Consider the following 15,999-nt stretch of genomic DNA (forward strand, 5'->3'; position numbering starts at 1 on the left):
TGTATTGTTTGACACACACACCTTCCTCACTAGGGTGCAGATTTTCACAAAATAGCATTAAAATATTTTGGAAACATTTCAACACACCAACATGCTATGGTTTTGCATTGTTTAAATGGGCAGCTTTGGTAAAGTCTTTTACTAAATGTGTTCAGTATAACATTAGTTAACTCTCTGATGTGGTGGTGTGAGACTCAGTTAAGACTTCACCCAGAGTTCCTGTGGCATTTGCTTTGGGAAATTTCCCATTGAGGCCAAATGGGAATTTGCCTGAGTAGGGAGCTCAGGATCAGGCCTCAAATTTTAATAAACTAAAGCCCAGATTGAGGCAACCTGGAGGTCCACAAAACTGCCTGGTCAGCTGCCACTGTAGACACCTAATTTACTTATTTCTTCTCTCTGCTTGATGAGCAAAGGGATTTGAACAAGGGCTTCCCACCTCTCAGGTGACTATCCAAAACTATTGGGCTATGGGACATTCTGAAGTGGGGCTTTCTCAGTTTCTTCTGTTGATGCAGGTCCACTGTCTACAAATCATTAAATATACAATGGGCTAGAGACTGGGTACATCTACCTTGCAAACAAACAAACAAACAAACAAACCAACCAACCATGCAACAGTGATTCTCAGAGACGGGTCAATTGACTCGCTTGTGAGGCTTGCACTACAAGTTTAAAAATAGCCACTCAAGATGAGCCTAGGCTCTAAGACCCTCCCGCCTCACCAGGTTTCACAGCTCAGGCTCCAGCCCAAGTTGGAACATCTGCACTGCTATTTTTAGCCCCATGCTATGTAGTGACCCAGAGTGACAGTCACTTCATAATCCAATTATTAGGGCACTCATCTGTGAGGTGGGGACCCCCTGTTCAATTACCTTTTCCTTATCAGGAAGTGAGGAGAACTGAACTAGGGTCTCCCACATCCCTTAGCCACTGAGCTAAAGGTTATAAGAGAGGCAGTCGCCTCCTCCTCCTCTCCCCCAATTGCTTTGTATGGAGTTAGGCACGTGCCACTGCTGTTCTTGCAAGAAACAATTTAGGAGTTTAAGGCGCCAGACTCCAAGAGAGGGGTTCCCAGCTGTGGAGTACAAGCAGAGATAGGCCCCACCTTCCAAGCTGAATTTTGGTGCCTAACTCTGTGAGAGGGGTGGGGATTAAGACATGCCTCTCCTGTCAGCATCTGCTACTGGCTAGCTTAGGCAGCTCCCTGCTTAGCATGATGGCTTTTCTTGATCCCATTCTCAGGTGTTTATCCCTCCCCAGGCATATACAGTTACCTGAGACACCTAGCTCAGGTTCTGTGGCTTCGACTAGGTGCCAGGCACTTAAAAATTAGGCATTGCAATGACCAAGTCACTTGTGGCTCTGGGGCCATATTATTGTTTAGATATCTGTGTAAGTGTATGAAAGATAATGCATTATTATTATTATTTCCAGTAGAGTTACTCATCATCCAGATTATACTTCGAACTCAGTTTGAACGTAGTTAATGCCATTAGTTACATTTACACTGCAGCTGGGAGGGTGCTTCCCAGCACAGGTAAACAGACATGAACTTTGGCATGCTAAAAATAGCAGTGTATCTGGATTAGCATGGGCAGCAGATCAGAAATCTCTTCCTCACGCTGTTACTTATAGACATGATTAAGTCAAATAGATTGAATTTCTTTAGTGGTTCATGTTCAGGCATGTTTTCCTGACCTCAAATCAGTCTTGTAGATCTGAATCCTTTCCAATTTTTGAACTTTTCTTAAGCACGGATACCAGAACTGGACACATTAGAAGCTCAGATAGCATCTTGGCCAATTATTTTAATACTCTTGGATCCTGCTCATTTAAATATATTTAACTTCAATGTTTAACCTTAACATCAATAAATATAAAGCGTAAGCAAGAAAATGAAAACAATCTTGTCCCCCTTCAGCTTGAGAGAAGGTGGGATAAATCTTGTTTCCCCTTTAATTTGGGCAGTTTGGGAGAAATTTGCACTGTCACTGTTCCACATTCTGCAGTTAACTTTTCCCAGCCCCCATCAGAAAGGAATGTCCCAGCCTTTGAGAACACTGCTGAAAGTGGATACATTTTTGGTACAGGCTGCCAATTGCCCCCTAGCAATTTTCTGATGTTTATGTTTCAATACGTTTCCCAATCACTTCTAATTCAAATCCACAAACATTTCCAGTGTTTTAACAATGTACTATAAATCAAACTTCAGTTAGAGTCTAGTGAATTTCCAGAACTTGGAGAAAAGAAAAAGGAGGCGCTGTTTTGAAAAAAAATAATTAATAGAAGGGGAAAAGAGACATGCCTATGACAGCAGGAAGGACTATTATTACAACTTCTGAAAACTATATTAGTGGAATGTTGTCTGAAAGAAAATAGGAGAGCTGTACTAGTAATGTTATGCCTCTGCAACTGTGACTTGAAGTTAAAGGGATTAAAAATAAAAGAAAGGAATTAAAATCCCCTCCTACTCTCTGAACAGTACCTACTACAAGAAGATGAAACACAATAGCTAATTTAAGAATAATAGCATGTCAGTTAACTGAAACTTGGATAAAACTACAACTGATGCTTTATTGAAAGTGCAATTTTAGCAAAAATGCCTATAAAACTGTCTGACTGCTATCTTAGTTATTCTATGATAGCTCAATTGAAAAAAAAGAAAAAGGTAAGTGAAAGTTAGCTCAAAGAAGATTTTCTAAAATGTTAACAGAACATATTGTTTTCACTGACATTTTTAAAAAGTTCAGATCAGCATAACTCTAAATCTGTATTAACTGTACGTGCCAATGGAAGTAGCAGATGCCACATCACTTGGCACATTTAAAACAAGAATTTTAAAGCACTAGAAAAAATGTACTGAAGGGAACATATATTCACCGGTCAAGAAAAGTGAACATGGTGACATGGCACTATAGGTTCCCAATTCTGCACCCCATTCATCCTCTTCTACTCTGCTCTGGCAATGCAAAGAAGGAGTAGAGCAAGTTTAACTGGTACTTGGGAATTCATCCATCTTGAAGGGAAACGCCATTTTGGGTACAGCTGTCATAGCAACTCTAACCTAGTTCCCCTGACAACCCCTCAAAATTCAGGGTATTCTCCCAGTCTTTCAGCTGCTGCAACAACTTGTTGGGGCTCTGGGAAACCAGGCATAGGTAGTTTATACTGGGAGCCTGACTCATCCCTTGGCTGTTCCCAGAATCTGAAGACGCTGGTGATCATAAAGGTAGCATTCAACCCCTGCATTCTCTTCTGAGCAGCAGTGCAGAATTAGGGCTAATGGTTTTTACCATTTCAATTTTCTATGATTCTGTCACTTTGTCTTTACAATGAATGAATGGTTCATTAGTCTACAAAGGCTTGATCAAAGTCTTTAAGCTATAAGGACTCAAGGGCAGTGAAAAGTTCCCCAGTCAATTCTTTATGAATTTTTCATTCTTGGTCAAGAATTCACATCTCTAGAACTTGCTCCTATGTATGGTCAAGCAAATGTAGCTTTGCAGCAGTTAGATGAAGTGGAAGACTTATCTGCTTAATCATTCCTTTTAGTTCAGGAGGTATTTTTAATGTGTTTGATGATAGGGAAGCAACACCTTGAGTCTTATGGCCAGCATTGATTGGCCATTTTGTAATCTTCATTTCCAATGTTTCTGTTTCTAAATATATATGTATGATAAATTATAAATTATAAATTGCTAAGACAGGCACAATAACCCTTGCTAGTGCAGTTTCTGTCTTCAGATCTCTCTTACAAATAATGCCATGTATTCTCCTATCCCTGCATGACACAACATGCCCAGGAACCTGTTGCGATAAGCCTCTCAAATATTGGTTCAGGATCATTAGAGCAAACAAAGAATGAGACCCAAGTTCTGTTCCCTTTCCCTTTCACACTTTGTGTGACTGTGAGCAAGCCACATTGTCTTTCTGTGCCATCTATAAAACAGGGATAATAGTACATCCTTATCTCACAGGATTGTTGTGAGGATGAATACAGTAAAGACTGTAAGCACTCAAATACTGTGGTGATGGGGTCATACAGATATAGATGCACAAAAGGAGTTAGGCATATAGATCCCAGTTTCAGGATGCACAGAACTCCTGCTGTACCTGAACTCATTCGGCACTTAAGTTTTTGCAGTAAAAGTTCTTTTGGCACCTATGTTTTTGCCTCTGACCATGCATCCTGCTGCCTTCCTCCAGGTATACCAATGCCTGTCTTGTGTCTAAGCCCCAGAGCAATTCACAAACCAGGGAAGATAGACATTTGGCTGCCAGAGTTGCATGCAGGACCCGAAGAAAACACACACAGTGCAACTTGGATGTTCACTGGTTTGAGGTCTAGTGATTGCTGTTCCTCTCATGTCTCTATGATGGCTGGGGTAAGGCATACACCAAAAATCACATACAGAATGTGACCATGATACCCCACTCTTCATATTAACCATTTATTTTTATTACACCAACTTATTTGGCTACTACCCTTGAAGCAGTGTGAATTTCATCCTGGCTTGGCAATGTGTTCTTTGGCTATTTTTCAGGCTCATTCTTCACTCTTCACGTCTAACAGGTGAATTGAGAAACTCATCTGAGAATGAGGCTATGGAGGAAAAAGTACTGAAGGGCTTGTTTGCCAGAGACCACAAATGGCCTAAATTTAGCTTCAGCTTTGCATAAAAAGCTTCTTTCCCCATATCCTGTGTTGTTGGGCTATGAGAATAAGAACACAATGAGAGTCCTCAACTGCCAAAATGAATAAAGTCAATTTACTGTTACTAAAAAGATGGAAACACTAGAGTGCTGAAGATCACTAAGAACTGCTAGTTGATCTTTGGTACTGGAATGCCAAACAGGAATTGAAGAATGTGGAGACATTGAAACAGGATCCTCTACATATTGCATTAACCTCCCTGGGTAAAGGGTTTTGAGTTATAAGAATGAGAATGCTTTATAAGTGCTTAGTATTATTGTTGTATCAAAATGCACTGATATGTTTAGAGAGGAAGAAAAATGCTACAGTTGACTATATTACATTACCCCATTAAATATGTTTGTTCTAGGGGAGAAAGGGAGGAATAGAAAGACTTGTTTGATGTTGAAGAAGAGATTTGTGCTAAATGCACTGAAAGCATTGTTGAAAGTTTGTTATCCTTGTGAAAATATTATTTCTGAGTTTCATTCCTTATGGGTTATTGAAGGAGAAAGTTTTTAACTTAAGAAACTGACTGACTTAGTAATATGTTATACAATTCTATTCAAAACTCTATGTATTTTGCTCATTCTTGCTAGTATCACCCCTATTACTTACTCTGAGATTGTGTAATAAACCATGATGGCATATCCAGAAAGAAACCATGGTTGTTTTCTGGAACTTCTGCACCAAGAGCTGACACAATAATAACAATTTCTTAGTCTTGTCTATGCTACAGTCTGCAGCACCAGTGAAGCTATAACAGGGTAATTAAATAACAGATCCCAAATTTGCCAGTGTAGACATAACCTTATGTAAGAAGTCACAGCGAGGCAGAATACATAGCCACATATAGTCCCAGATCCATTGGATTTCTGGTTTACTTTCATGCATATCTGTCATCTAAACATGGATTTCAGATTGTGCTTCCTGCCCAATTGCACTAGCACTGGTTAAATATTTCCTTGGGAACAATGCAACAGCACTAGCCTCTTCTCAGATACTGTGGGGATTTGGCAGCATTCTTTCCTTTTGTATATTTTCACAGAGGTGGAACATACGAGTTTTCATTTAAGTTAGATGGGTGAGTAATTAATTTTTTTCTTACATGAACATTTCTTACAGAGATATATAAATTATTCATGAGTGGGCCCTTTAGGTGCCATTAGGACTTTATATCAATTTAGTTTGTCTTTCTTTTTAACAATGCTGCCTTCCCTTATCTCCCTCTATAGACAACAGATTCATAAGAAACCTATTCCTTCCATAGGAGCAAAATAAAATCTGTATTTAATTTTCTTGTTAAGTTCACTATTTGTTTACTTCCTTTACTTCCCCTCCCATGACTTTTCCTTTTCTTTTAAAAAAAAAATGTCATCCCAAGTGAATAAGACAAACAAAGTAAGTTTCAGTGCTGTCTTTGTCTCATACTACGCATTTACTGAGGACAAGGTTCAGTTGGCTTCAAGCATCTAGATCACACAGCCATGAGTTCATGCACTGTAAAGTATGAACCAATTAAAATCCTGTTGAGGAAAATACTGCAATAAAACCAGGGCTGAAGAGATTAGATTTGGACAGTGGCAGTCATCATCATTTATGCTCAGCAGGGGATTCTGCAGTTTGTTTGTTTTTTTGCCTTGAGCTCGGGGTTTGAAAGTTTCAACAGCTTGATTTCCATGCTTACAAACAGAAGGATTGGTTTGTTTGTTTTTAACCAGTTAAAAGAAATATCAACTTCTAGAAATATCAACTAGGCCTCTCACAACAAATAAATTTTAGTGAATAGGTACTTCCTGGCACAAAGCACTCATCCCCATTACACAAATAGGAAACAGATGAATAGTGTAGATAACTCAACTGTCCTGACTCTTGCTGGTCTGTCCATTTTGCTGCCTTCCCAAGGTTTTGAAATGCAAGCCACTATTTTTAATGTTCTGGTTATAATGGCTGCTCCAGCCAAGTCTTTTGCTACATAGTTTGCTGGAGACTTTGTTCTCCCTGAAGCTCACATCGTGTTCCTTTCTGCAAGAGCCGAGCACATCAGTGTACCATCTCAGAGTGTACCATGCTGCCTGTAGCTTTACAATCTATACAATGAAGTTGGCATCAAACACTGTCTAATCAGTTTAAATTATTTACATTTTTTAATCTCACTCATAGTAATCAATTAACTCCGTGGATCGCTGCCATATTTAATATCTAGAATGCATCTCATTTTTTTCTGTTGACACAATGATGTTAATGGGATTTGTGCACTTTTCTCTGTACACCACAGCCATTATGAAAATGTACCATTAACTAGCAATTACATATCAGCTTTCCTGAGTGCTTCAGTCAATTTTGCCTTAAAGAAAGACAGGCCCAGGAAGTATTTTGATTCCATACAGGTAGCAGTTTTTGTGCCCCATGTGCTTGTGCCACTGCAGCACTAAACCCAACAACTTCACACCAAGGTACAGAGGTGATATGCGTATAATAGCAAGTGCCTACACCAAGGTATCACTGCTAATTGGATCAAGAAAAAGAACTTGGAATCCCTCTTAAATTGCTGTGGCTCTGCTGATGGTAAAATAAAAATCAAATGTGTATCTCCACTGCAGCAAGGCATCCTGATTTGCCCAGTAACGTAATAGAAGTGTAACTACAAAGCCAGAAAAAAGATATGGTCTTTAGTACCATTTCTGTTTTGGTTCAGAGTCAGTAAGCTCAATAAGAACACAGTAAAGTTATTAATAAACTGAGAATCTTAGCTAAGAGTGGAAAAGAAATATCATAAAAATATTACAGATAAAAGATGGGGAGAGGGGGCAGAAAGAGAGACAGATAATTTTAATACATGTCCTACCTATACCTGAGAAAAATCCTTTCAAATGATGTTCAGTTTAATACACGGCTAAAATCCATCCGTATAGGTAATATCATGTAGAAATAAATAAATTCCACAAGTTTCCCTTGCAGGATATCCTCTGCATTCTTCCATTAGGATGGGGATTTTCCTTAATGCAGGAGAAAGCCAGGGTCTTGCAAACAACCCCCCCCAGTACCGTGAAATCTATGAAATGGCTATGAAGGTAGGAGCACAAGGCCATCCATGTGGAGACCCTGTTTCTCCAGAGCTCCTTGACAACCCCACTCCACTGGAGCCATGATGCCAGGGACAACTATCTACAGCTGTCCTCAGTCTCATCTTAAAGGGGGATTCCTCATTATGGAGGGTGGGCAATGGCAATGTAATACGAGTTCTGGCATGTCCCAAGGAATGTCATTTTGGCCCAGGGGGATGATCTGAGCTGAGTGGCTTACCCTCTACTTACTATCTCACCAAAGTATGGATCCCCAGCCCTCCATAACCAGGAGTTTAAGGGAAGAGTGTTGTGCCATTGCCCCACCTTTTCTGTAGGAAGAGAAGGAGATCCCTGGGAAAAAGGTAGCCTCTGCTTATGGATAAAAAAAAGTGAGATCCCCAGAAACACGCAGTCCCCATTTAAAGGGTAAAAGAGACAGAGTGGCATAAAGGCACTCAAAGCCTGAGTTGTGGAAGGGGGAGAGTTCCTGATGTCCAGGTACTGTGGAGGAAAGCTACAAACCTGCCCGCCAAGGACCCTCTCATAAGCCTTGGGAGGTCAGAGAAGTGAGGTTGTAGCATGCAGCAATTTGGGGCAGCCTTGAAAATATGCTGTAACTTAGGATCCCAGGGTTGACTGTGGAGGACAAAAGTCATCTTAGCCCTCCCTTCCACAGGACGGCGAGTTCTGTGCCGCCCCTCTTAAAGACACAGAAGAGAATCTAACCCCATGAGCTGGCCCAGGGTTCTCTTCTGAGGGTGATCCTGCACCACTGAAACCAACTGGAGTTGTAGCATTGACTTCGAAGCCCTGATTCTCCTGTGCCTTTTACTCTGTTTAGTCATTTACTGTGTGCACAAACTGGGTATAAAAGAGAACCTAGTCAGAATGATGCATTTTGCAGGCATTTTGCACAGGTATAGATGACTATCCAGGGCTCAAGTCGGTGCATAACCAGGGCCAACAGAAGCAGGATTATGGCCAATATTGAGAAAGGGACCCTTGAGAGTCATCAGTAATCCATTGTGCCTCAGACAGCTTTTGTAAATTAAGAGGATATTCTTAATTATTGAAAAAATATTCTATAACTTGTCTATTTAGTTTATGAAAATCACATCAGATGACATAATAAAATAAAACTGGCTGCAAGAAATGAAGTTACACAGACCTGGACACAGTCCTGAACTCTCTGGATTTCACTTTTATTTATTTAACCAGTAAAGATGTATTAGTGTAGACATTTGTTATTATCAGTGGTTTAGTTTAATCTTTTGTGAAAATAATGAGAAAAGATAGAAGAAACAGATTTTAAGTATGAAATTATTATTTCAAGGCCCATGGTACTTGGTTTCTTTAGCTGTAATGTCAGGACTCTCTTGATTCTCCCAGATTAGTTGGTTGGATAAAATTGCGAGAAATTACATAGCTAGAAAGGCTTAAAAAAAGGAAAGAAAATGATAAAAAAGTCTCTTCAAATTCAGAGAAAAAAAATTGATAAGAAACCTGGCATTGTAAATGTCAAGAACACTTCTTCCAACTACATTTCTGACAAAAAAAAATTAAATGTATTCTCTTCCTAGAAAAATCCCTAAATTAACAATCTCTATATGAAGAGGGATACAAGGAAAACAGTCCAGAGAATTGGTTCCTAACAAATGTTGGATCTGATTTTATTTTAAATGTCAGCCATTTTGCACTTGTCATATTTATTTTCTCAGTGGAAACCAGGGAATTTACTAGACCAGCTAGAAAGATTTCTTGTGCATATTTTGATTCAAATGTTCTATATTTATATTTTTAAAAATAATCAGTAGCATCCCAAAGCCCTTTGCAGACTGTATAGATGAGGTTTATTCTCCTGGCTTCTGAGATGGAACATGATTGTTCTGGCAATAATTACATCTGGTTCGAGTGAATAAATAAATAACAAATTCTCCAATAAAACTACAGAGGGAATTAGAAGTATTTGGAATATAATTAATCAATTGAGAATATAGTTAAAACAGAGATTGAATACACCTACTTTGCAAAAAATGCCTTGGGGTCTTTAATGACTACAGGTGGTCTGGACCTCACTTTTAAAGCTCATCCAAAAGATGACATATCAAGCAGGGCAGTGTCCAATAGCATCATGTTAGTGCATTGCTTCATACTGACTTGAAGGGAAGGAAACTGACTTCTAGTACTGAATCATCAGCACAATTTATATTTTCCTTGGAGGTATCTCTTCCCAGTTCGGCTTAGTTTATGAGATCTGAAAAGATCACAGCCTTAGGTGGTAGAGAGTAAGAATCCAAACAGAGTGGCCTGTGCTCAATAGTGAGATGATCTTAATAGAAAAGCCTTGTTACTCATGCTTCCAGAAACAGCTATAAAGCATTATCAGTGCTTTCTATTCATATTTCTATCCACATCCATGGTATTACATTAGACTGTACATGCCATATTGTGGAATGACTGTAGTAAATCCATAATTAGAGTTAATATTGAATTTCCATTACAGGCCCAATTTTGCCCTTTCCCTGCAAAAAATCCACAAAAAAGTGTTATATCATATTCAAAATTGGTAAGTTACACCTGAGAACAAGGTAAATATTTTATGCAAAACGTACAGCTAAGCAGACAAGTGATCTTAATGATGGCCACCTACTTATTGAGTTGCTGAACACAGTTCCTTCCAAAGGGTGCTGGTTGTTGGGCATTTTTTGGCCACTTTTATAACAAAAAATTCCAAACAAAACAGAAATGAGGAGAAAGACAAAACCCATTTTACTGAACTCTTAGCTGAGATCTACTACCCAGGAGCAAATTGTAGTTGAGAAAAGCATTAACACTTTCTTTAAAAACCAGGGAACCAAGGAACTAGGGCTCCGGTGATCTTTGTATAGCACATAACAGGTCTGTTGCAGTCATAAAATTATATATAATTAAATAAATAAATCTCTTATCTTTTTCCCTGCAGAAATGGAGCTCAAAAATGTAACCTAATCACTAAGATGGCTTGTCAATGGAAAAGAAAATTATTTTTCATATACAAAGTTTCACAAGGGGTTCTCCACCCTATAGTATATTTGCAACGCTCTGAGAAATAAAACAAGGTGCACGTGCAAAAGTTCACAATGAAGAATGAGTTGAAAATTGAGCTAATTAGATTCTGACCAGTTGGAGAATTATATCCAATCCTTGCAGATCTAATAAACCATCTGATTGCCTGAAGGTAATGGAAGATTTGTTATTGACTTGAATGAGAGCTGGAGGGTGTGCAACAAAATCACCATCTTATAATCTTGTTCTTATTCTGTACACAACTTTTTGGGGTTGCAGAAGTGTAAGTGTGACTGTTAGTTATGATTAAACTTGCTCGTGGCTTGCAGGCTTCGGCAGCTTTTCAGAAAAGTGCTCACAATTTTATCTTCCATTCTGTTCGGATGCTGTACTTCATTTTATTTTCAGGAAACACCATTTATATATGGTAATTTTAAAAAAATATAACTTTGCAAATAATATTTTTCTTTACAAATGCAGACTTTCATCAACAGATCAAATCCTTAGTATTTCTTTCCATTTCCTTCTCTGTCCTTTCATGTTACTTGATGTAGCACAGACTCAGTGGAAAAATAGATGGAGAAGATATTTTGATATCGAAGGATAAACTTGTTACACTTTTTCCATATGGTTATAATGAGAAACAGCTGAAGTTTTACCACTTAAAAGGCCAGAGAAAAAATATTACCTGGTAATGATGTCTAAGATGTAGTTATCTTGATTTATATACACTAGGCTTTATTAATAATCAAATTAATCTGAATGTCATTTGTGAAAGAATCGCTAATCCCATTTACATGGGTTTATAGAGATTTATTTAGAAAGAAACCTTCAGAAATTGGCATTTTAGTAAAGGAATGTATATGCACACATGTATATAGCACTGTAACATTTAGAGCACATGACTCGGGTATCAGAGCAATAGAAATTCTGGATTATATTCTGGCTCTGTCACTAATAAAACAGACGATCTTGGAAAAGTCACATTACCTTTCTGCCTCTCATTTTTATCCTCTGTATAATGGACAGAATTACACCTCACAGGGGTGTTAAAAGGTATGTTGGTAAAGTAGATTAACAGCCTGAGATAAAATGCACTATGTAAATAGAAATTAATGTTACAAAGCATTACGGGGAAGACTCTCACAGCAGACATACACTAATAGCACCACAGCAGAAACCCATCAGTGAAGGGGAATGTTATATGACAAAATGTGAATGACATGCACAGAATCTGCTAGATTCAGCTGCTCTGTTGCTTTGTGCCACTCTAGCAATGAAAAGGGGTCAGTAGGTATGCTAAATTTAACCAGTCAGTTAAAGTGGGATTACAACTGTTTTGTGACACTGAAGCCCCACAAGCAGATGCAGTATATGGCAAATATGGCCCAAGATGTTTCTGAATGAAGAGCCTGATTTCATACTCCATTCCCCTGGTTTTATTTTGTCTTAACTCAGTGGAGTTAAAGCAGAGTAAAACAAGTGTAGATGGAAGAATAAAGACCTATATATTTTAACAATTTGGCATAAGGGAATATGCTTAAAGCAGATTTTTAAATGGCCATAGGGAAATTTGGAATTATCTGAAACTACATGGGTAGTTTTACAGCAACATATATTTGTGATATTACAGTATATTTCCTTCACTGTTAAAAACCTATCCATCAATATATTATAAACCATATGCAGATACAGACACCTACCCACAGTCTTATCTAGAGGTTTGATCAATGGATTAAGAACCAAAAATGTTTGAGTTCTAATTTTAGCTGTGACACCAACACTCTTTGTAGCCTTTGGAAAGTCATTTATATTCTGACTCAGTAAAATGATATAGCAACACTTCTCTATTTCCTTGCACACTTCCCATTTAATCTTTTCTCCTTCTCATTTTGTTAGGAAAGTTGTTCCTGTGGCACCTAAATATTCCTTTTTTATGAAAACTCTGTGTATTTGGTGCTTATGAAGTTTAATAACACAGAGTTTTTATGCAGCGAAGGAATCTGAAGTAATAATGACAGTTAACATCATCTGTGCTATAATACTAAACCCAGAAGCATAAATCACTGCAGCAATTATAGCAGCACAAAGAAAACAATTAATTCTATCAACTGTTAGTGTCAGTATTTGACAACAATGTTTAATCTCCTTCAAATGTACTGATCTTCCAATCTCTGCAATTGAATACAATACAGTAAACAATTAAAGTTACTTAAGATAGCACGGACATAATTACACTAAAACATGTCTTCAGGTTTCAGAAATACATTACTTATTTTAATTTATGATTCAAAATAACAATTTTCGTTGTGCAGTTTGCTTTGTATTCCCAAATTGATTTTTGTAATTGTCATAAAACAGCCTGCACGAGCAGCTGAAAAATCTAATAAGAGCTACAGGTATTTAAACCATAAATTGTTTACCTTTTTGCAAGGCATGACAAATCTAAAATGTATATTACATATTTTTCAACTAAGGACCAGGTTCTAAGTCCTAGCTCAGAAAAAAAGTTCCACTGAAATGAATGGGAGTTTTGTTTGAGTATGAACTGTAGGATGAGGGCCTTAAAGTCAGCTATTTATAAGCTTCTTGTTTTGCTTTAACTTTGGAACCTTAGCCATATGTTCCTGCATTAGCATGGACAGTAGTAGGGATATCATAAGAAGGAGCCATAGGAATATAAAATTTTCCAGTTTGTGAAAATAACCCCAAAACATAGGACTACAGTTTTACCAAACCATAGGGTTCGAACACCTGCTTCTGCTCTCAAGCTTTCCATCCAACTCCATATCACTGAAGAGTATTTACTACAATTCTCTACCTCAGCTGCCCATCTTCCAATTTATTAATTTTGGTTTAAGATTGTTAGCCACATATTCCACCAAAGCTACCTATACAAAGCAAGGAGCTAGGCAGTTAAATCATCCAAACCCTGTCATCTATGCTCAATTCATCAATTGCCCTTCTCCACATCAAATGGCTCCCTTCCACACCCTACATTTTCTTTACTCTCATTTGGCATAACCAAGAAAGAAGAGTCAGTTAAAGAAAGAAGAGTCTGATTCACCTTAATCTTATGACAAATTCCAGCTGTGTTTCAAGGAGAAGCCATGAAGTAGCATTCACACAACTATTACTCTGGATAATTGTCAACAAGTGATACTTTTTATCTCTGAGTAATCCGTTAGATTAATACCTTTACTAGGAGGGTAAATAAAAGTTGTAATGTGTTTTCAATGTTAAGACTGAATAACACATTTTAATTCCTGAAAAGTGGATATTTTAATACCTTAATTTCAGCACCCAGCTACATTTAAAATACTGTAATGTAAACCAATTTCAGTGTGTGTCTTTGACTAGAATGGAATCCTGCCTATATTTTTAAATTAGTATGACACCATTTCTTTCACAACTTTCAAATACTAACGATGCAGTAGTTAAGTTGTATTAAAATCCCAGTAAACAAAGGGTTTTGTTAGATCTAGTCTCATAAAAAAGGCACATGAAAGTGTCTACGTGGTATACGATTTGTACAGATTTTTACCGGGCATTACTCATGTAGCTTGCAAGTTTAAAGTATCCTTGATGACTTTTTCCAAACAGTTTCATTTAAATTCTAGGTAGTAGAATCAAATATCTTACTTTATAAAATAATGTGTATCTTTATAACCCCTAGAACCAAATAATTTACTGTTATTGATAGATAGAGAGTGCAAATCCAGGCTTTACCAGGAAAGTCGTGGATTTTCATATGATATCTCAGAATTCTGGGAAGTTAACAACTTAATAGATTTTATGGCCAGAAGGGCCTATTGTGATCATCTAGTCTGACCTCCTGCATAACATAGGCTACAGAATTTTACCCAATAATTCCTGCATCTAGTCCATAATAACTTGTTGAGCTAGACAATTTATTTTAGAAAGATATCAAGTCTTGATTTAAGACTTCAAATGATAGAGAATCCACCACTTCCATAAGTAAATTGACTCAATGTTTAATTACTCTCACTGTTAAAAATGTGTGCCTTATTTCTTGTCTTACTTTATTAGGCTTCAGCTTCTACTCATTGACTCTTACTTACGTCTGCTAGATTATAGAGTCCTATGTTATGAGAAATCTCCTCCTGTGGGTACTTACAAACCATGAACAAGTCACTTCTTAACCTCCTTTGTGGTAAACTAAATAGACTGAACTTCTTGCTAAAAGACATATTGCTATATCAAATCCAATCTGATCTGTAGTTTTGAAATGAAACACTCCAGTAGAATGAATGTTCAGTGTAATGAACATTGTTTGCACTGAACAAAAGAGTGAAATTAGTGTAAACACTATCAAAAGTGTTCATTTGCTCATAGTGAAAATTAATGACACTTATCCAGTATATATTGAGACATTCATTCAGAAAACAAAATGACTGGGGACAAAAATCCTCCACTTCAAGAAATAAATGCACATTACTGTTGAGTCAGAACTGGGGAGTCATGACATCAACATTTTTAAGTGCACTTTTTATGAATAATTTACTACCCTAAAAGTATGTTCCCACAAGAGTGTTTGGTTTTAGATTTTAAAAAGATATGTCACCTTATTGACAGGAATGAGTCTGTAGCAAACAAGCTGTTACAGGGAACAATGCAGTCTACTGGAGTTCAGCTGCTAAAATAGTGTTGAACCCATGCCATGTATGTGCTAAGAATTACTTCTCACAAGACAGTATATTACAGTCTTCCTTAAAAAAAAAATAAATAAAAATGAGAGAGAGGAAAAATAAGAGCGAATACCTGTTTTGCTGCATAGCGATGAGGCAAACCACCTATAAATACAGGACCTGTCTCAAGCGAAACTGAACTGGACCAGAGATTGGCAGGCATGCTTGTCTTTGTAGCAATCCCCATGACTGACACTTCAGCATCACATGGTGTCATGTCTTGCCTGCATAAATTTAGAAATAGCAACATTTTACAACTGTACCATATTTCACATTACTGCTGGCCTAACAAATGAATTAGGCTATTACTAAATCAACGCATGAAAATCAAATACATAGCTTATCTTATATTAAAGCCAATAAACATTATAGAAGCCTTTTGATCAACAAGTTATAAATTGGCATATCAGGGCTTGAACTCCATAAAAATGAAGTTGTAATGTAAAATGTAATAGTATAATTGGTCTGGGTGGGGAGGAGG

The 15,999-nt window shown here is 37.5% G+C and overlaps 1 protein-coding gene across 1 annotated transcript in view; it reads right to left on the bottom strand.

Annotated features, from left to right (window-relative positions):
• Positions 1-12,911: 12,911 nt before the first annotated feature.
• LOC137162622 (protein eyes shut homolog) overlaps positions 12,912-15,999 on the bottom strand; it is a 329,901-nt gene continuing 326,813 nt past the window's right edge. Inside the window, exons 7-8 of the mRNA XM_067562526.1 lie at positions 15,592-15,742; positions 12,912-12,983 (exon numbers count right to left, since the gene is read on the bottom strand). Coding sequence (XP_067418627.1) covers positions 12,960-12,983; positions 15,592-15,742 — 175 coding nt within the window. The 3' untranslated portion in view covers positions 12,912-12,959. The remainder of the gene's footprint in view (positions 12,984-15,591; positions 15,743-15,999) is intronic.

This window comes from Emydura macquarii, unplaced genomic scaffold, assembly GCF_026122565.2.
Source record: "Emydura macquarii macquarii isolate MOO-44397 ecotype Brisbane River unplaced genomic scaffold, CSIRO-AGI_Emac_v2 contig_2437, whole genome shotgun sequence".
NCBI classification, from domain to species: domain Eukaryota; kingdom Metazoa; phylum Chordata; order Testudines; family Chelidae; genus Emydura; species Emydura macquarii.